At 40.2% G+C, this 23,045-nt stretch overlaps 1 protein-coding gene across 1 annotated transcript in view; it reads right to left on the reverse strand.

The window, feature by feature from the left end:
* Positions 1 to 23,045, reverse strand: part of csmd2 (CUB and Sushi multiple domains 2) — a 251,780-nt gene that overhangs the window by 198,941 nt on the left and 29,794 nt on the right. The window contains exon 3 of the mRNA XM_038725504.1: positions 11,312 to 11,424. Within this exon, the coding sequence (XP_038581432.1) occupies positions 11,312 to 11,424 (113 nt within the window). The remainder of the gene's footprint in view (positions 1 to 11,311; positions 11,425 to 23,045) is intronic.

A 23,045-nucleotide genomic window follows, 5' to 3' on the forward strand; every position in this document is an offset into this window, starting at 1 on the left:
ATAAAAACTAAATCTTAATACTGTGAACACACAGAAACTGGGCCGTGGCCAAGTCTGGAGGCATCTACATGGCCCTAATCTCTTACAGAAGGTTTCTGTTCAGGGCTTTATTGAACTCTTACATGGTTGACATTTGAAATCCATATTAAAAAAGTGCCAGACTGGTGGTATGAACTTTGGGGATTTGTTGGCCATTACTCATTCATGTTCTGCCATTCAATATTTGCACCTTGATTTTTATTTTTACTAAACTGATTGCAGTGTTTCCAACAAGATTTTAAGAGACTATGGTGGGTGGACTCGGACCCTCTCGGGGTGTCCGGGGGGCATGCCCCCGTAAGACATTTACATTTTACTTACATTTTTAAGTTAAATGCATTAATTTGGTGCAAAATTAAGAGGCTATCTATGAAAAATTTTGCACTCTTGTAAACAATGTTGTGCTCTAACTATTTAATCATAAACCCATTGTATAGCTGGTGAAACAGCAACAAAAGTCAACAAATTTATTTAATGTTTTTCCAGCAACCCTAAATCAAAGAATGGAAAATAGAATAAGTAATTTCCCTAACATTTTATTGTTGTTGTTATTTTTTTTAACTTTTAATGTACACGTGTAATATGTTTATTATATATTTTCTGAGAATATAATCCAATTAATCTTATTTCCATACTGTATTGACACCTTATTTTGAAAACCGGATGTTGTCACCTGTATCCTCGAGCTAAATTCATCAAGTCTGACCCAGTTTGATAAATTATACTGTATGTGGTTCTCGTATCGTGTAACATGAAGACTTCACAGCCTCTCTTCAGGTCAGACTCTCATACTGCAATATTTGTCTTTGTAAAGAGAAAAAATTACAGGATAAAGTCGCTAACTCTGCCTGTTAGCTTGCACTGGTCGGTTTTAGTGGATTTACCATAAAGGCTTTAATACGTGTGTGACAGAAATAGAACGTTAAGTTACTGTAGTTACCTCAAGAGAAAAGCGGTTGTCTCGAATCGGATGCCAAAGTGTGTGAACGTGCGAGCTTACAGCAGCTCCCACAAAACACAATGTTAGAGGTCTGAAAATGTTATTATGAGATGTTTAAAAATATTTTCGGTTCATTTTGAAACTATGGCAGAGCAAATTAGACTTTGTTGGGCCGCCATGGTCTCATTAAAGGGGCATTATGTAGTTTTCAGCGGCCACCAGCGGTGCTAAGATTGCAACCAGGTGTGTCCTCATACGCGTGCTCGCTTGAACTCATGAGCGAGCATAATCCGAAACACAACCACTTTCATACAGAAATATACGCAGGATCACCAGCATGCAGGCTGTGGCTTTTCACTCAGACATGTTCAGGCTCTGTTACTTCGATGTTCCCGTCTCAGAGGCAGATCAACACCGGCACCGTACCTTTCATTCAGCGCAGCGAGCCGCATATCGGCACAATATTCCCGAAAAAAGGCAGAGTTACAGTGGCTATCTGACAGGGACAAGAGACAGAGCTGGAAACTCAGGTAAACTCCCACTGCAAAGTTACAGTAATAGTTTTGTCAGCTGCATGCAGAACTAATCCATACTCGTTACATGATAACGTTACATTTACTGCATTTCGTCGACATGCTACAGCGTTAGCTCGCCTGCTGCTTTTCAGTAACTATCTTTACTATCTGTGAATCTGTCTCCGGAGGCTCAGCAATGTCAGCACAGCTACATGTATTGGATGATAATGAAACGGTTAGTGAGCTGGACTGAATATTATAATGAGATTGTGTCACACTTTAAACAGTTAGCTCTTCTGCATTGTTGGGTCTGGTGTATCGCATCTTCCTCTTCACAATACCCCATAGATTTTCTATAGGGTTAAGGTCAGGCGAGTTTGCTGGCCAATTAAGAACAGGGATACCATGGTCCTTAAACCAGGTACTGGTAGCTTTGGCACTGTGTGCAGGTGCCAAGTCCTGTTGGAAAATGAAATCTGCATCTCCATAAAGATGGTCAGCAGCAGGAAGCATGAAGTGCTCTAAAACTTCCTGGTAGATGGCTGCGTTGACCTTGGACCTCAGAAAACACAGTGGACCAACACCAGCAGATGACATGGGACCCCAAACCATCACTGACTGTGGAAACTTTACACTGGACTTCAAGCAATGTGGATTCTGTGCCTCTCCTCTTTTCCTCCAGACTCTGGGACCTTGATTTCCAAAGGAAACACAAAATTTACTTTCAGCAGAGAACATAATTTTGGACCACTCAGCAGCAGTCCAGTCCTTTTTGTCTTTAGCCCAGGCGAGACGCTTCTGACGCTGTGTCTTGTTCAAGAGTGGCTTGACACAAGGAATGCGACAGCTGAAACCCATGTCTTGCATACGTCTGTGCGTGGTGGTTCTTGAAGCACTGACTCCAGCTGCAGTCCACTCTTTGTGAATCTCCCCCACATTTTTGAATGGGTTTTGTTTCACCATCCTCTCCAGGGTGCGGTTATCCCTATTGCTTGTACACTTTTTTCTGCCACATCTTTTCCTTCCCTTTGCCTCTCTATTAATCTGCTTGGACACAGAGCTCTGTGAACAGCCAGCCTCTTTAGCAATGATCTTTTGTGTCTTGCCCTCCTTGTGCAAGGTGTCAATGGTCGTCTTTTGGACCGCTGTCAAGTCAGCAGTCTTCCCCATGATTGTGTAGCCTACAGAACTAGACTGAGAGACCATTTAAAGGCCTTTGCAGGTGTTTTGAGTTAATTAGCTGATTAGAGTGTGGCACCAGGTGTCTTCAATATTGAACCTTTACAATATTGAACAATATTCAAATTTTCTGAGATACTGAATTTGGGATTTTCATTAGTTGTCAGCTATAATCATCAAAGTTAAAAGGAATGAACACTTGAAATATATCAGTCTGTGTGGAATGAATGTATACATTATACAAGTTTCACTTTTTGAATGGAATTACTGAAATAAATCAACTTTTTGATGATATTCTAATTATATGAACAGCACCTGTAGGCATTCCCGTTACAGGGTTGTATGTACAGTGTGCTCATGGTCTATCCGCGCTACTAGAGCAAATGGAACAGAGCCATCATTAATGTTATTAATTCTACCTGTGCTTTCCCTGTTAAGACTGACCACAGCATCCCCTTGACTTGGTTTTATAATATCCTTTTTTTCCCCCCTCATAGCATTGCATTAAATCAAGAGGGCAAAAAAGTGCTTCAGAGTTATACAAGTAGTGCACAAGACAAGTGGGTTACATACATTAATAATATAACGATACGATAGACTTTATTTCTCCCACAAAATGGGAGATGGGGAATTTCTATGTTAAAATAGAATAGAAAAATACAAAAAATAACATGTTTTGTGTTGATTAATAAGTTGCATATTGAAAGTTTTGTCTACCTGCAGTAAGAATTACTGTGTTAAAGAGACATTAGTTGTGTCGGGTTCATCTAAATGTCTTTGCTTCTCTTATGTTTTTGTGTATCAAAAAGCAGTGCTTCTTGAGAGGTACATAGGGCTTTTAAATAATCAGCCACAACATAGGCAGTGACATTAGGAATTAATTTTGATAATGCTGATGTGTGCTGTGAAATATACGTCTTTCCTGCCCCTTCCATGTATCTCTTTTAGACTCTCAGCATAGAGGCTGAGTTTCCATCATAGCACAACATAACAATAAGCCACGCCTACCTAAAAGAAATAAGTACACTAATAATATTATTATTTTGTTATTATTATCACCGTTTACTTCAGTCCCAAAACCATAAAGTCTCAATGCTTTTCAAACAGAAGGTAATAAACACAAACCTCAGTTAAGAAATATTGAGATATTGTGTGAAAAAGAGACAAAGACAAAGTGATTAGCATGCAAACATAGTGGCATCAGCCTCCTTGTTTTCACAGCTGAGGAAAGACTGCTGTGCATATGTGCATTTCATACACTTGTGCATGCGCACACACACACACACACACACACACACACACACACACACCCTGCCCAGCCCAGAGAGCAGTCAAGGTAGTTAGACCAGACAGAACTACAGTCAGCAGATAGCAGAGTTTCGGCTGTAAAAGATATCAAAGCTTGTCGGATATGCCTTCTGAACATATTTACTCTATTATAAACGATATTCCACAGTATTTGTAGTGCATTTTAACAAACTCCATGCGTAATGCGACTGCCAGCAGCTTGAAACCATGTTGACATTTAAAAAGACCGTGGCCTTCTCTGGTGCTTGACCTTCTGTCAGCGCACACTCGCAGGTAATTTATTTACCATGAATGCTGTACTGTGAAAAACAGCAAAACTGATGCATGGTACACCTTATTTATGTTTTGTAGCATAGAGTCACAGCTGTATAAAAGATACATATAAAAAAGATAACACCACAAAATGCTGGGAAAAATATACCTAATGGACATAAAGTGTGATACCTAATGATTTGTCTTTAACACTGTCATGCGTGTAAGATGAGTTAGACTAGCACTGTGAAGAAAATTCACATCTTTCAAACTTGATTACATTTTACAAAGCAGAACCCAACAACTGTGCCATGTCACTTTGTCAGTATAAGTCATTTTATCTTAAATTTAAGTTGAGTCTATTAGTTGAAACATAGGTTTCGCTGAGGTACTATGTAAGAATCACATTTATTCCAAACTTAAATCAAATTTGTATTACAAATTAAGGATAGTTTCCATTGCGTTAATTGGTTATAGGTTTCCATGCTAGCAATCAGGGTCCTAAATTAGGGTTCCAGTGTTTCCTTTTCAATGACAGGTTTGCTTGGGGGGCAACGGTACAGGGGCTATCAACTATTTTACCTTTATTTTTAATGTTAAAACATTTCTTGGTTCCAGCTTCACAAATGTGAAGATTTACTGGTTTTCTTTTTTTAATAATTGTTATGTATTGTCAATTGTTACAAGCATTGCGAAGGTGTCACTATTATCTGTCACTATTCGCTGATATATTTTCAAATAATTCGTCCATTACTGAATTGGGTTAGCGGTGGGTAACGTTCGTCTCCCCCGATGTATGATAAAATTACCAGCACGCTGCCGCAGTCACAGAAAAGTGCATGCCATCAGGGGTAGTTTTGTTACTTCAGTCAGTCGTAATGTGGCTATTTAAGCATAATATGTACTGGAGAAAAAAAAACAAGTCCCTTATGTTGCTACAGCATCTTCCTGCATTCTTCACAGTAGAGTTGTGTGTAACCTACCACTGATATTATCAGCGGAAACACTGAACTAGCTAGATAACTGTTGCGACAGTGGACTGCGAGGGTCAATCAAAGAACTGCGAAGAGACCAGTGTGCAGAGTCAATGCAAAACATAACGTGGTCAGTCAACTTATTGAAGTAATAGTAGTATTTTTTTCCCCTCGCATTTGACATGTGCTAATTTTGGACCCTGGTAGCAATGTATTGGCCTTTTAGTTCCTCACTTGTCCCAAAATCTCCATTATTCCATGTGACGGTGTACCTCACTACAGTTGAGAATGCGCTTCGACTGCCATACCAACGAGCTTGGCTCTTTGGCATTGCGTTCAGTGTTGCATGTTTGGTACCCTGTAGACCTGGGTTTGTATCCAGGTAGACTGTTCTCGCCCCTCCATCACATTCCAACATGTAGAGAATTAAATAATTTATCTTCATCTATAGTAAAAACGTCCCTGTATATTCATTTAAAAATACACAAAAAACTCCACCAGTTTTCTATTTTAGTCTAACCTAGCAATTATAGCATTGCATTGTGTGTTTCTATGATTCAACCACATTAAAGTAACTTCACCTTCAGTGTAGCTGCATTTCAGCTGAAAGTGTGCTTGCTTTTGCATAACAATAATAAACAGCACATGAACTGTGTGCTAAACCTCTACAAGCACCAATCTCACCATAAACTAATGCTTGCTGACAGAGCGAGAGCTCCATACAGCTACAGAGACATAACACAATGGACTAATGCATCCATGCAAACTTTATGTGGAACAGATATTCTTGTTTAAAAGCCAACAGAGACACACACATGTGCAAAAGACTAAAGACAATAAAAGAGTAATTTGTAGCTGGCCTGATAACTTGCAACATATTATGGTCATTTGTAACATGTATTACAGGCATATCCTTCATGTGTATTTGTTTTCTTCTTGTACAATGATGATGACAACGACTTCATGTTGGTGGCTACTAGACACATTTAATCACTGTGTCGTTTATAGCCATATAAGAATGGATTATGCTGAATATGCAATCATATGTGCATCTTTCTTAATCAAAACAACTTTTACCAGAGTGAGCAACGACAACATCCAAGGAACAAATCTCTTAGGTGCTCAGCAGGTAATAAAAGCCCCTTAATCCCGCTCTTAAATTAAAGACACAAACAGGGCTATAATATACCACAAAGTGCAGTAGTTTCTGTCTAAGGAAAATAGAATATCAGGACTGTAGGATTTGATACTGGTCTATATCTATCTCTCCTTTCGCCCCTGTCATCACACATTCATTTAGCCAGGTCCCTGACTTAAGGGGCCAAGCCTTATTTTTCAATAAGGCACTAGACTTACTCAGGCTTCACTGCTTTCTCATCACCCTCATCTACTTGTCTCTCTCTCTCTCTCTCTCTCTCTCTCTCCTCTCTCTCTCTCTCCTCTCTCTCTCTCTCTCTCTCTCTCTCTCTCTCTCTCTCTCTCTCCTCTCTCTCTCTCTCCTCCTCTCTCTCTCTCTCTCTCTCTCTCTCTCTCTCTCTCTCTCTCTCTCTCTCTCTCTCTCTCTCTCTCTCTCTCTCTCTCTCTCTCTCTCTCTCTTCGCTCTCTCTCTCTCTCTCTCTCTCCTCTCTCTCTCTCTCTCTCTCTCTCTCTCTCTTCTCTCTCTCTCTCTCTCTATCTCTCTCTCTCTCCTCTCTCTCTCTCCTCTCCCTCTCTCTCTCTCTCTCTCTCTCTCTCTCCTCTCTCTCTCCTCTCTCTCTCTCTCTCTCTCTCTCTCTCTCATGCTAATAGGAAGGAGGGGGTGGGTTTGAGGGAAGAATAGATAGAGACACTATTGTAGATCAGCTCTGATGGATGCAGGAGAAGGCTGTGTTGCTGGAAGGACTCTCTCTGCTGCTCCTTTACTCACTTTCAGAAAAAATGTGATTGCTTATGGTGACTTAGTGTTACACCAAACCCCTCACATATCCATTTTATTTACATTTTCCATTTTGCAGCACCCCTTCTTCATAATGCAGTACTGCCAATACATTGTTCAGATTCGTTTAGAATTCACCTTAGACTCAGATGCAGATCTTAAATATACAGTATGTAATGAATATAAAGTTGGATATATGAATACAAGTGAGGCTGGTTTTAAAAAATGTATACTAAATTACTTCATGAAATATTGTGTGCATGTCTTTTTTTCCTATTTCAGACACCTGCAGTGACTTAATGCTGAGGAGGCAGACTGCTTGAGTCGTGCAGCAGGGCTGGCTGTGGTTTTTTCCTTCAGCTGACCCAGTTGGGAGGCACACTGAATATGCAACTAAGACACAGACGGAAGAGAAACTCGGCGACACATGACAGAATAATCATCACAGTGCTCTAATATTCAAGAGAGAGAGCGATAACATTCAGGAGGAGGCAACAAAATATGGGAGCCAAGGAGGTTCGTATACGAGAGAAAGGAGAGAAGGGAAATGAGGAAGGACAGTGGAAAAAAAGATGGAGAGAAAACAGGCAACGGTGGAGCGCAAGGAATGCAGTAAGACATGAAGAGATAAGCGTTCTCTTCTATTCCCAGTAGATACTTTCAGAAGCTCAGCAAGTGTTCCTAATTCCCTTTGCCTCCGTTAGCCCCCTACTCTATAGCTAAAGATTAAACATGAATAAAGACTTTGCAGAGAGATGGAGAAGAGAAAGAGAAGAAAGACAGAAAAAGGAGTCTGGTGGTTGCCATAGTGATGAGTGAAGAGATTCCAGAGTGGTCTCAGCCATTACGCAGTGTGTTGGGGAGATGGACTGTGCAGCACTTAGGCTTATTGCAGTGTGGGCTGAAACAGAACAGATATCTAATATAGACGAGATGGGCTCGCACCAAAATGGTGGATGGTAAGCACAGACCTAATAAAGAGAGGCTGTAGAATACTGAGGTTTTACTGCCAAAAGCTATGCTGAGAAAAGCCAATCAGGCTAAGAAAAAAAGACATTTATCCCATTTGAGAAAATGGAAGGGCATCCAGTCAAAGCCACACACACATGCTCAGTGACATCTACACAGAGACATACTAAGGCACACAGACAAATGCATGCACATGCGTGCACAAAAACATAATCAAAGGTACATTGATCCTCTCCAACAACAGTCAAGTACAATCACTCTATTACTACAAAGCCAAGAACAACAGTTGTCGTCTTTGGCTAGGCAGTGGATCATATGTAATGTGCAGGCACAACAACAGCTAAAGATAGGACAGTGGTTTCCTGTGTAATCAACAAGACATTAGCATAAAACAAACGCAGCAAGATTCATTTCGACCATCTTTTCTCTTCACTTAAACAAATTTCAAACTTGTCCATGTTAAAAACCCCTAATTACAATTTTTCACAGCTGTGATGCAAGCAAGCTGCGTTCTTGGTAATGCCCACACACAGCCTGCATTCTTTATTTTTACAGTACATTATTCACAAGTTTACTTTCACTTCAAGGTAAACATAGCACACTCCACTTGCTCTTGCACTGTTTTGTGTGGGGAAAAGGAACAAAACCTGACAGCAAAGAGCATGTGCCATCAAATAGCATTAAAATGGAAAGTGATGCAAATACCGAAGAAGCACACAAATAAACACGTCATTTTTTTCTTTTTTCTGTTTCATAAATGCGTCATTTGACAGGCTGGTTATAGTATAACTTGGTCCATTAAGGAGTGTAGCTATGCTATCACTGAGCTATCAACACACACCGATACACAGTGCTTTCAGTGTTAGTCAATAAAATTAGATTATTTACAGTACAATTATGCATTTAGTCTTGTGGTTGTAAGGCACATTTCACTGTTATAAAAAGGGCAACATGTGCAGTAAGGAATTATTTGTTTATGAGAATTTTTTTGTCTCAAATGGAGTGTAACAAACTGCTTACATAAATAACTGTGGAAAAAGAGAAAAGAATAATCTGACCTAGATAATGAAGGAGTAAATAAAATAATAACAATATCATTACCAACCGACAAACACCAGATACTACTAACTTCCTGAGATGATCCACAGTGAGATGTACAATCTTTGGTCGTTGCTTGTTCTCAAATGTGTTTCCTGCACTATTTCTAACTGTGAACTAATCAAATCAAAGCAGAACTGTGGCTCTATGCCAGTGGCTTCTGGTCAAACAGACTTTATACAAAGCAGTACAAAGCAGGGTGTCAGCTTCTGTGACATCTTCCTGTTGGTTCTTGACTACCTGGGCAGTTCAATAGCGAAAAGTTATTTCAAACTTCACATTACTCCTGTGAGGCTGCCAAATAATACAAAGGGAAAAAGATATATTGTGGAAATTAACTGGTCACATTTTAAATTAAAACTTTAAATCTCCTTTTATCTCTTAGCTAAATGTTACAGAAAATGTCTAGAGTGGCATATTTCTTTGAAAGATTTCCACAAGTTGCTGTGGCCAGCATGGAATATACACAAAATGTATGTTTTGCTTTGTTTACCTAACTCTTACCATCCAGCTGATTTTAAGCCTGGTGTTAATTTGAATTAGTAACCAGATGAAACCGGTCTAGCCATGGGGTAAAGGTTCATTATCTCTGGCCTTTGTGTCAGGGAGCCCTAGTGGGATTATGGTGGCACAGAGGAGTCAAAGAACCAACGTGTGCCATGAGGACATTGCCAAAGAGGTTCAAAGGAAGAGGAGATTAGAATATAACAGAACGTGGGGAAGCAGAGAAGAGATGCGGTTTCACCTCATCTGAGGATTAAGGAATTCAGTGCTAAGATACATTCGTGTGCATATGTTGTATAATAAAGGCCAAGTGTGAATGGTCTTCCATCCATTCAGTTCCAGTGACCTGATGCTGTGCTTTGCATATCTCCTGTATTTCTCACTCTCCAATTAACATTCAGCCTAACCTACAGGTTAGCGCCACATGGGAGCAAAGCGGGGCCTCTTTCCCATGTGACATGAGTCGTTGCAGTTCGTCTTGCCAATGTCATGAGAGGTGGGTGACAGATAATTATGGCTTTGCACTCATTTCCCCTGATGCTCAACATGCTTGATATCCCTCTACCATTCTCGCTGGTACCAAAATCACCACAAGATTTAAGATTGACATTACTTCACATTATTCACTTAGCTTTATTGATATATGTTCGTGCCATAAACTGTACAGTGTGTGGATGTGAGTGTATGACTGCATGTAGTACAAAAAAAAGAAAAGTAGTAGCTCAAGTAGTAAAACTTTTAATTTTTTTTTTTTTTTTTTTTTTAACTTGCTGCAAACATATTTGCAGCAAGAGGCAATTACATCATCCAAGGTCAGAAGTTAGACAAGTCTGACAGTTTTGTTTCCACTAGTGAGAATGAAAGGCACGACTCCCCAATTGCCTCCCAGTGGAGTTAACAAACAGTCTCTTTGCTCTTTTGTCTTTGGTTTTATCTAGTCACGCAATGTGGTCTTAGGCCTCCCGAGTCGCTTGATGTTGCTTCATCGAGCCACATCCCTACATTCACAATATCTCAAAAAGACTGACAAACTCCTGTCAGGTAATTAGCCTAATTAGTCACTCGCTTGTATTTCCTTCCCCTCCCTAAGCTCGCCTTTACTCCTGCGTGGGTTTGACGAGTGCCATCATTAATATTATCCCACCACGGGTCATAAAGCATTCCACGTCATCATGATAAAGGTCCCAGTCGTGGCCTGGGAAGGGAGAGATGATAACCTAGCTGAATAGAATGGCTTTAAATTTAACCGTCTGATGATACTATTAGTTCAGTGCAGACTGCTAACCGTAATATAATTTATGATATATACCATATTCTCTCCTTCTCACTTTGTTTTCTTTCTTTTGTTAGGATATTTGAGAGATTTTGCTCAGCAGGACAGATGCTTTTCCCCCATTCAGCTATGAAACACTGCTGAAAGACCCACAGTATTGGACATTATTGGCATTAATGACATGAATGACAATAATCACGAATCTCAGAAGCAACTTAATTTAATGTAATGGACAAGTACTTTGAGACTGAACATAAATTAATAACATCCACATTTATGCTGTAGGAAAAAAAATCAATAATTTTTCCTATTGCTCAAAAAAAGATAATATAAAAGTTGTGTTACCTTCATAGACAGCTTTAAATCCCTGCCCACTGACCGCGTAGTCAGACAGTAGCCACAGCGTGAGCCTGGAGCCAGTACTCACAATGGGTGAAGGCAGCTGGAATCCCGTTAACCTGAGAACAAATCGAGAGAAGGACAATAACGGTCAGACAAAAAACAAAAAAAAAAAAAAGATCCAATCAACAGCACAGTTGGTTGCAAGGTCAGGTATGAAGCCCGCTTCCATCAAGCCAGCTGTTCCCTCAGGCATTCAAGGATAACTTTTTGTATAACGAGGCTCTGAATCATCCGCAAATTATTGAAATGCCAAGACCTCAACAGGACAGAAAACCTCAACAGATTTCTCTCCATCAGCGAAGACAGAGTAACTGCAATCATGTCTCCGCAGCGAATTAGAAAAACAGCAGCCAGTGTGGGAATGAAAAAAAACAGTTGAACAGACAACAAACATAAAACTGTAGGACTCAATGTCAACAACCATTTCTAACAACCAACCCGTACTTTTTTTGGTCTGCAATTCCGACTGGAACAGAAAATATGTTTGCTATTTACACCTGTAGCCTCCATCTACACTTGTATTTCTCAAACATCTTAAGAGTATGAAATTGGTCCTAACCCGCTCAAAATGATATGTATCAACACATATTGATTATGCATGCATGATCTTTGATGTCACCCCCAGACCACCACAGAAGATCCAAAGATCATATTTTTTAGCCTTTGCTAGCATGTTGAACTCTTGTCATACAAGTTGTACTATTTTGTGTTTAGTTTTGTCTTTCCTGCAACAAACAGTACAATAAACTAAGATACTTAACTTAATTTTCACTGTGTGTAAAACTTTGACGTCATTCACCCACAAAGGACTTAAACGACTCAAGTCATGCTTCGAGGGGGGGCTATTCCAAGTACTAATCAAGCATAATTTCTATAAGTGATTAGGAGCTGCTTAATAACCATGGCCAATCGCATTTCACTGGGATAATGTATAATGTTGCCCTAATCTGAAACTGATGATAAATATCAGCACTGCTATGCATAGAATGCTAAAGTGATATAATTGTTTTTTCAGAAGTATACTAATGTTAATGATAAACAACAGTTACCATAAACAATATCAAAATGAATTGTCCAAAAATAACCCCACACCTAACTTGAGACTTGTCAAAACTTCTGCAGGTAAGAAAAAAATGTGTAGCCTAAACCTTTGGCACTAAAACATTGATGTAGTCAATAATTCCACTAAAATGTAGAATGAAGCTTACCTTCACCTCCTGATGGCTGTAGTGTTGTTGTTTTTTTTTCATTAGGGTATACGACTTCAAATAGCAAATTTAACATAACACTACTGTGACAGTGGTGCTGCAGAATTTTGAACCAGCTGTAGCCACTTAACAGTTTATTCTGCTAATTAGCCACACTACAAAATCAAGGTTAACCTCGGCTGTGGCCTGGTTACATTAACTAACTCTGCTCAGTGCTGACAGTATGTGAAACATTGTGGTGTTCAGTCAAATGGTGGTATAGGGTCATAATCTCCACAGTCTCTCTCTAGTCTAGTTTTGGCAGTTAACCCATAAATGTTAGCTAATAACTTGTTAGCTAAGGTTACACTGCACAGTTTGCAATTATCTCACTCACTGCATAGTGCGTAGTAACGTTAGATCAAACGGGGCTGCTGGCAAGGTTAGCAGTGGCTGGTTATCTCCAAATTAAACGCAGAGCTGCCACGCACTGGAAAAACTAAAGGAGCCTATAACTGTTAGCGTCGACTCGGTGCGATTACACTCCACCCAGCTGATGCGCCACCGGAGGGACGCTGTGACAAGAATCAAGCGAACCCGCTCTCACGCAGTGAGTGGCAGAGTGATCGGGTACGTGTTTGCAATATAGAAATATTAATATGTGTGGATTTGTGGTGAAGTGTTTTCAGTTAGTTTCGTTTCGCACAGGTCTCATCCAGTCCCAAACGGTTTCTGTGTCTGTCTGTCTGGGATTCTATCATATCAGCAGAGCAAGTAATGAACAGCAGATTATAGGGCGGGGATATTTTGAAACACTGTGATTAAATGATGACGTTATTCTCATAGAAATCTTTCTGGATATGTCAGATTACACTATTATGTGGGATAGATGCAAAAGTTTTGAATATTCAGTCCAGGAGTTTCTAACTGAATTACATTCTCTATAATTAAAAGAAATACATGTATTTCTTTTAATTATAGAGAATGTATGGACTGCAGTCTCTGGTTTGACACATAGATTCTATGGGGGAAGACTCCCTTACACATGGTTAGGTTTTGTCAAAATTAAGGCTGTCATGTCTGGATGTTGGCAAGTATCTTGATCACACTGATCTGACCATGATTATTCACTTGGCTTTTCATCTACACATCCATGTGGCCATGTGAAAACAAAATTCCTGAGGATTAAAGAGTAATGACCCCGACCCCTGCGGTGGGATATGACACAATGAAACGACCTCTACAACCAAATCTCACTCCAAACTAAATTGAAAAGTTGGCAGCCCTGATTAAACATTTAATTAAGCATGTCACCTCAGTAATTTAAGTTCATCACCTCTGAATCAGGGGCTCTTGCCTTTCGACTGAGGAGTAGCTTGTCCTGTTTGTCTGTGAAACTATAACTACTTTGGCAGCCACTGTCAAAACTGTAAGCTTTTCAAAAGTCTTACTTAACATTAGGGCAGCCTGAAGAACAAGTACTGAGGCTGGATCAGTTATTAATTAGGGATGGTAATGCAAAATGGTTTGGTGCCCTCTGGTTGCACAAAGGTAAAATTCATGAAGTGAGTTTGTATTGACATATAGCTCATAGCATAACATGCATGTGTTTTAAATTTGAATAAAATAAATACAAATCAATAGTTATCATTAATTACTGTTGGGTATCAAATATACTAGTCTCACTTAGTTTGAGTTTACTGAAATACATTAGACTTTTTGATTCCCTTATCATTCAAGTAGTCTGTATCCCAAGTTCCATCCCAATTTGCATAGGTCAGAGCAGACAGAATCACTATATTTGGAGACATTTAATAAAGTCCTGTAACCAGTAGTGTGGCAAGTAAAACCTCTGAGGGACTTCTAAGCAATCAACTAAAATTATGTTGGAAACAAGTAATATAGTTTTGAGTAATGAGCCTTGTCTTATTAGGACCAGCTTCCAGCAGCGGGTTTACCAGGTTCCACTATTAAATCCATTTAACATGTTTGCCACCCACATACTGGCAATAGTCACATACACACTGCACATATTAAATAAAAAACAGGTTTCCACAGTCCATTTGTTGCTAGTCACCACAAGTTGATTCATTTGTGCATAGACATAAATGTTTGTGTGTGTGTGCACAACAGATCCCTGATTTAAAGATTCTAATAAAGGGGGACGTTGCACACCTCAATTTGAGCAAAATTTGCCTTCCCAACATCCACTTTAATTTTCACTCAGTGTTCCCACATGCACTCTCTCACTGCATGTGTATCCAACTCTTTACAATCTATTAAATCCATTCCTTTTATCTCTCAGTGTTAAGAGAGGCTTCAGTGTTTCACTTAATCCTTAAGTACCACATTTGATGTGGGGAAAAATTGCAAAACACCAGTGTGGGAAAGATGAATTGAACCAAAAAGGGAAGACGGCTTTAATGTATGCATGATTTCACTCCTCTCTGCAAGATTGTCACGGTGGGATATCAGCTAAACGATGGGACACATGTTCATGCAAATAGCCCCTTCGCTGACCGCAAATTGAGTTGGAATGCAGCCATCTTGGTTCAGCAGCGCACTGCGGGGAAGAGGGTGTTGATAGAGGGTATGATGGAAGGGCCAAAAGGGCGGGGTGGTGTTGGGGGGGGGTGTCTACCAACATGGTGGGATTCTTGCCACATCCAAAGCATGATCATCTGGCATAAGGCAGATACAGCCCCAAATCATTTTTCCAGGCTGAGAGAAAACAAAATGGATACCGTCAGAACACATAAAGAAACTGGCTTCACGTGCAAAGGGAGATTAAATATTGCAATGTGATGTGGGCCGTGGCAATCTGAGAGGTGCAGCTGGGGGATAGCATGTTATCAAGGAAAAGATGCAAGATATGATTGCAACTGAGCGATACAAAAGGATATTTTTGCAGCGCAGGTGTCTCAAGTGAGTGATAAAATGAAGGAGGGAGGATAAAAGAGGGTGAGGGACAGAAGAAAAGAGAGAGAGAGAGAGGTTAAGAAAAATAGCACAGTTATGGTAAATCAATGCCTGTTTCTACTGTATGGAAAGCTAAGTAATCTAAGAAATGAGTGCTTCTGAGAAAGAGAAAAATAGGTATATGTGTGAGCATGGCTGCATCCACACTGAGCAGTATATGCTGTTTGTGTGTGCAAGTGTTTGCATAAGCGCATGTGTGTCTGCATGGAGAGCAGCAGAGGTCTATTAAGAGAGCTTTCCACCTGACTGGCCTCAGCATCTTCTCAATGAAGAACCTCTGCTTCCAATTATCCCACCACTACCCACTGGAACGAGAGAGGGGGGAGACAGTAAATGTGCAGAGAGGTGGCTGTAGGAGAAAAGAGTGGAGATGTTGTAATGAGGAGATCGCAGTGTTGAAGAGCAGGTTGAGGGAGGGTGGTGAGAGAAACACATGAGCACGTTGGAATGTATAATCCTCCAACCATGAGCCTGAGTTGAGTGAGCTATTGAGGGATTCATGCTCACACACGCGCACATGCAGTTTTATTAATTTGAACATCTCCCTGTGTGTGTGTGTGTGTTTGTGATCTACCCCTAAAATATATGTGTGTGTTTACGGCTGTAAACAGAAACTAAATCAGATAATTCGTCCTTTAATCTTATTCAGTCAGTCAATGTGTGTGTGTGTGTGTGTGTGTGTGTGTATTCACACGGTGGAAAGTAAGTACAGTGCTGATACAGCTGATTTTCCACCCAGAAGGAGGGAAGAGGAAGGGATGAAAAAAGAAAAATAGATACAGCAGCAAGATTTTGATGGCTGAGTAGAAGGGAGACATTAGCCAATAAATGATGGGTGGTTAGAGAGAGAGACAGGGAGAGGGAGTTGAAGTGCAGAGGGAGCTATGTGTGTATTTTTATGTGTATTTGTGTGAGGGTGTGTGTGCCCTTTTTATACGAGACCCTGTGCAGCTATAACTTGTCAGTGGTCAAGGACAGGGGCTGATGCTCTGTTGTGCTCTGTAAGCTCTAACTCCAACTGACTGCCTATCACACTATCAGCAACGCTGACAACCTTTGCAACACACACACACACACACACACACACACACACACACACACACACACACACACACACACACACACACACACACACACACACACACACACACACACACACACACACACACAAATGGTTCCAGTTCCAGCTCTTCCATACGTTGAAAGTATTCCAAATTTTGACTCAGTTTCTTGTTTTAAGGATGGAAACCCTTTCATCCAAACTCTTGCTGTTAAGTGTGTGTCTGTGTGTGTATGACTCATCACTGGCTCTACTTACAATTGGGGGGGGGGGAAACTAGCCATGATGCCTAGTGGAGGTTAAAATGGCACTCCATTCCCACACACATGATTTGATTCCTCCAGCTAATAGGAAGACTTTCACACGCAATTAGACTGTATTTCTATCAGCCTTCTTATCCTTTTTTTGTCTGGTAAGCTGTAATGTACCACGTCACTTTGCCCAAGGGCGTGATCTGGCCATGATAGAGTTCCATGTTTAGCCTTCAGAGCTCTTGATTTCAGTTTAAATTCCTGTTATTCAATCTGAAAGCCTGCAAATGTGTTACCAGTAATCATATTATGCAGAGGAAGAAGCCACTGCAACCTCTAACATGTCTACAACTGTAAAACTTTATAATATGCCTTTATTTTTTTAATTTCTTTTAACATATTTCTGCTAAATATGGCTGGGTCATCATCACATCACATTGTCCAGAAAACATGCAGCTCGACAGCCAGGGTGAACCAAACTGGAGGCAGCAACAACTTATAAATCTCATACACCCTCTTCGCTCAGATTCCACAATTCATAAATATTTAAAGCTGACATCATTTTGAATAGAATGGGCTAATTCCTCCTGTCTGTCTCGTGAAGAAAGACGGGCTGTAGCATGCAGTTGCTTGTTAATATTGATACGTGCGTGACATCACAAGGTATTTGCACACCACGGCTGAGCAGCGAGGACAGCAGAGTTTCTCAGACGTCTCTGACGCTGAATGCTGATGGTGAGATAATCAACCGCAGTCAGCGCCAACTGAGAGACTAACCGCAGTGAAGTCATTAACAAACCAGTGTCTCTAGAGGAAGGGTGGGGGAGAGAGAGAGAGAGAGAGAGAGACAGTGAGGGAGAGAGGCAAATATAACGGAAAAAAACAGAGTGGAAGGGAAGGTGAGAGGAGGAAGGCCGTAGGAGTGGGAGGAGAAATTATTAGCAGTGACTTGAGGAGATTTGAACAGATGAAGTTCTATACAGAAAATAGGAACAGCTAAATAGAAGTGTGTGGGGGGGGGGGGGGGCAATGCAATGATGAAAACAAGTGCATCATTTACAGTGTCTGAAGTTTCATAGAATGCCCTACTCATCAGCTGTGTTCATTTTGGGGCCATAAAAAGATACGGGTGGAAACAGGACTGATTAGTTATCATTTGCTGTGCAGAATAGCAAAAGTCATCACCAGCTAAATTAAAGGATGTGTGCGTGTGAATGAGCAGAGGAGTCATGGAACACTGTACAAACGGCTTTACCATAGATTAGTGCTCCATAGTCTTAAATTATATCTCTTTCTTAAATCCAATTCAACCTAAGGGTTGAAGTTAAGTATGGAGTTATGGCTTACGCACACACATGCACACACAACTTTACTTCCACTGCCGTGTCTGCCGGTCAGCAAGTGAGTGAATGATGTGGCTGGTTTATCTTCAGGCTATCTGCACTCCATTAACAGTGTATTACATTGCCCCGATGCTATCTGCATCTGCTCGACACTATACATACCTGCGAGGCAACACAGAGGGCTGCATACTCCCACCTGATTAAGATTGCATAGAGAATATTCAGCCGATAATGCAAGTGCAAAAAGTCCATGCATAGAGCTTAAATAATTATTTTAAACACTTCAGTCCTACACTGCTCGTTTTGTTGACAGATATGCATTTTTGGACACGATATATGCCACGAAAATCTTTATAATTTATGCATTAATATAGCCTCAATATAGAAGTAAAAAGGAGTTCATTCATTTCTTCCCCCTTTGTTGAGACATAAGTCAATTACACTTACAGCAAATAAATCAAGGCTGACAAATGAAACAAGGTCATGTTCACACATCCACTGTGTTTACCCCTACTCCGCACAAATCGCTTTGCAATAATCCTCGGGCAGAAAACAATTAGGGATAAAATAAAACTAATTCAATGTCGTGCCACTCTCCCCCGTAGGAAAGTGACAAAGCTAAGTGGGAGCCGTGAGAAATGTCGGTGTTTACTCCCCTGTACCGGGGTGCAGGTCTGCCTGTCTATCTGTGTGTGTGTGGGTGTGTGTGTGTGTGTGTTTGTGAGTACATTTAGCAATTATGATACACAAGGATGTAGTAAATGATCAAGGACAGGAAAAAGGACGGACATAACAGACCAATTGAAAACAAACAGGAAACAAGGTGAAAGAGATCCGAGAATGACCAAAACATTATATAGCTATCCTGCATTTTAGATATTTAGTACTTATATATGTTGTATTATAAGGTTTCAACTGCTGATTTCCCTCCCATACTTACTTATGTTTAGTATCTATTTATATTGGTTAGATGGTGGTAACAGTTTTCAAATAGATGCTGCATAAACGAATAATTATCATTATTTTGCTACTATTGATAGCTGTAGTAGTCATAGTCATAGTTGTTTAATGTGAATATAACACTGGCACCAGTAGTAGTGTGAAAGTCCAGTTGTGCCTAAATATACAGGTTATATAACACACATGCAAAGAAGAAAAAATAATGTGTTGATGAGTCAGCCTTGCAAATTCAAGGCAGATTTTTTCAAGATTTTAAAGAGTAACAGGCAGAGGGTAAGTAGAGTGGTGTGCGGAATGTGGCATGATGGAAGTGAGAAAACAAACAAACAAAACACTAATGTACACTTGGGTAACGGCTAAGTGCAATGTTGCCTTTCCCAGAATCGCTCAGATTAAAAGGATATGTTATTTAATCAAATGCAGCCATTTGCCACTTAGTATAGCACACACCCAATCCATCTTTCTCCAGTTGAGGCTTTTCCTTGTTTACTGTATCTTGCTCTCTCTCTGTCTGTGACTCATCCTCTCCCCCTGCCCAATTCTGTACTAACTGTGAACAGCCAAAAGAATGCGGACACTTTTGTCTCCTAATGTTTTTTATTAGCCGTATAGTCAGACTGAAGTTGATTGAATATTTGTTTGTTATTTTGTTGTCAATAGTGAGTGATGCACCCATCCTGCCCATGTCACTTTCACTCGACATGGAAGCTGTGCCAACGGTTGCTAGGAGCAGTAAATGTTTTTCAGAAGATCTAAGAAAAATGCTGGTCTAGGACTTTTTTTTTTGTAATTCAACACACAACAACCCATACAGCTACGTCAATGTCATCCAAGCATGTATTTTTGTTGTCATGTTTCCGTCGCTATTGTTAATGGTTGAACTAGGTAGCTGGTTTGAAATGTATGTGATGTGGGAAGCAGTTTAAAGGTTTTGGACCATGGGCTTGTTTTTCATGGTAAGTTCCAATAGGGGGGAATCTTAATGCTACAGCATCCAATGCTGCCAGGCTACAAAATCTTGTGGAAAGTCTTTCCAGAGAAGTGTAGGCTATTATAGCTGCATTTTATTGTAATAAATTATGTCCATTTTTTTGGAATGAGATCTTCACCAAACACATTCATTGTTCATATCATGATTGTATGGATAACGCCAGGAATCCACTGATTCCGGCTACGGCATGTTACGGCCGCGCCACAGCGTCCATAGCCCAGCGTCAAAGTCCACTGGAAGCTTCTCAGAAGCATTTCAGCAGTGGAGCGTGCAGCCTGCCCCACATTATTGACTTGTTATTAATTCGTAATTTTTGTGCTTCTACTACCTTGTTTGATGCCGGGCTATGAACGCATCAAAACCGTGGCGCAGCCATAGCCAGAGTCAGTGTATTCCTGGCTTTATGGGATTTCTTTCAAAAGCATTGTGTGAAGCTCTGAATCTATATTCAAAATTTCATCATTTGTACCGCTAACTCTCTCTCTCTCCTCTTCGCTGTGATCTTCAGTTTCTCCCTGGCTCCGCAGAGGGATGCCACTAATAAACTCCACAACAAGGTTGGGCAGAAGATCTAATTAGCCGGTAGGGCTAACAGGGACACAGTGACCGATGGAGCGCCCAACCAATGCTATTTACTTTCTACCCGTCGCTCTTCTTTCATTCCTGTGGCAATGATGATCAAAGGGCAGCAGGGGGAAGGAGATAGCGGGGGAAAAGAGAGAGAAGGAGGCGGGTGCGGCAGTGATGTGTGTGTGTTGCTGAATTACAGCACTGGTACTGATCTAGAATAAGCTGTAAGCTCTCACAAACACTGATTTACTCATATGCCATTAATCTTGTTCCTGTCCACTGTAGACCATCTAGCCCTCGCTGCCTGCAGATCTCAACATTAATGCTCTCTATCTCTTAATTGTGTCTTTTTTTAAAATCTATTCAATTTTAGTCCTCAACATCTCTGCTCTGTACTATATGTTATTTATAGAGACTGATTTACATCCTTTATGATGGAATTGATGACAGTAGTGGAGTGTTAACTTTGGCCTTTCCAACAACTAAATAAGCACAAGTGCAACTGGTCACACGCAACAAGTGTCTAATTACATGCCAGGGAAGTGCTTTTGACACAGCATAGCTAGCACGAACATACAGCATGTGCAAGTGTGTGGGTGTGCACATTATGTGTGCTTTATCCATTATCACGTTTCACAAGGTGTTTGGATAACTAATTAGACTTCTATGCTCTGTGTCTCCCAGGGATGAATAGGAGAAAACAAAAGGAAAGGGTGAAATCAAGGGGAAAAAACGTGACTGCAGCAACACTGAGTAAAAAAACAGCAAAATCAACACAGGCTGGAAAAAATATGCCAGGGATTTGCCTAAGCCAGGGAACAAATGGTGCACAAGGAAAAGGTCTGTGCTTCACAGTTCCATAGATAACAGCTAAAGGGAATGTATTTCTTCTTTTTGGGTACGTGGTTAGGGGGTAAAATACCAAAGGTTCTATGCCACCATATTGTTTTTGTTGGCTGTCTTTCTGTTGTCTTTTTTTCTGCAGTGGTCTGTTGCAGCACAAAGAACCAAATGTTTGTGGAAATTGGTACTTTGATCACATACAAAACAATCACAGCAGGGCCAACATTAGTCCAAATGTCGATTAACGTTTTGGCAAATAACTCTTTAACCTTTGGCTGAATCAACAAAGGTCTTTTTCTTTAGGTCAAGTCCAACAAATACAGCCTTGTCAATGTCAGCAAGTAAATCCGGCCACCAGTTTGAGTTTGATAGTATTTTCTTCTTCTACAAAATTTGTATGTAAAAATAAGAGCCTTTACTCTATTGGGGAGTATACAAGATAATTTAAAATATATATTTTTAAAAAGGACTTCAAGAAGCTAATCTTAAATTTTGACCATTCCATTTGAAGATGCTAACATGTTCTTTTCAAATGTGTGAAAATTGTAGTTGAAGTTGTTCAAATACCAAAGAAAGATTTCTATTCATCAGTCTCTAACAGTGTTGTGAGAATAGCTTGGACATTACTGCAGTTTTGTTAGTAGACGTGTGTCATTTATTTCACCCTATTTTGTTTGGCAGTGAAGACACAAACAGGAGGTGGGCTGCAGATCAGCAGTTCTCCCCACAAAAAGGTAGACGAGTCATCATCATTCTACATGTGTGTCGTGTGCTCTGCTTGATGTGTTTTCTTTTTCTCCTGGAATCGCTGCTGGCAGTTATACTTATCTTAAATTTGGATGTTTTCTGCGGTGCCTTACATGAATTCTTTCAAATGTTAATGAAATTTGCTTGTGTGCTTGAGAGCGTGCATAGGATATGGTGGTCCTCAGAGGCAGCATTATGTGTAGGAAGCGCCACCATATTCCCTCTGACTTTAGTTTAAAGCTTTAATATCATACCAGAACTACAAATCACTTCAAAACAAAGAAGTAGTTAAATAAATGAATCTCTCTGCTGAACTGTAGATTATGAGTGCTTCAGCTTAGAACAATGGTTAAATGACTTTTTAACATTTTTATCTATGGAGAGAACAGATCTACAAGAATGTGACAAAGAGACTGTTACTCCAAGGTGTAAATGTGTCTTTTATCTACTCTTTCACTAAACACTCGCTGGGTTTTGTAAAATAGTCTTCGACCAGTGGGCACTGAATCATTTAATCATCATTGATGCTAGTTTTCAGGTTGTCCATGATTAGTTGAATAGTGATTTTATTTGTCCATATTATAGCCCTATACACTCACAGGCCACTTTATTAAGTGCACCTTGCTAATACCGGGTTGGACCCCCTTTTGCCTTCAGAACTGCCTTAATTCTTCGTGGCATACTTTCAACAAGGTGATGGAAATATTCCTTAGAGACTTTGGTCCATATTGACATGATAGCATCAC

Source organism: Micropterus salmoides, unplaced genomic scaffold (genome assembly GCF_014851395.1).
Source record: "Micropterus salmoides isolate LMB-PRFRI ecotype aquatic unplaced genomic scaffold, ASM1485139v1 Ms_hic_scaffold_17, whole genome shotgun sequence".
Classification (NCBI taxonomy): domain Eukaryota; kingdom Metazoa; phylum Chordata; class Actinopteri; order Centrarchiformes; family Centrarchidae; genus Micropterus; species Micropterus salmoides.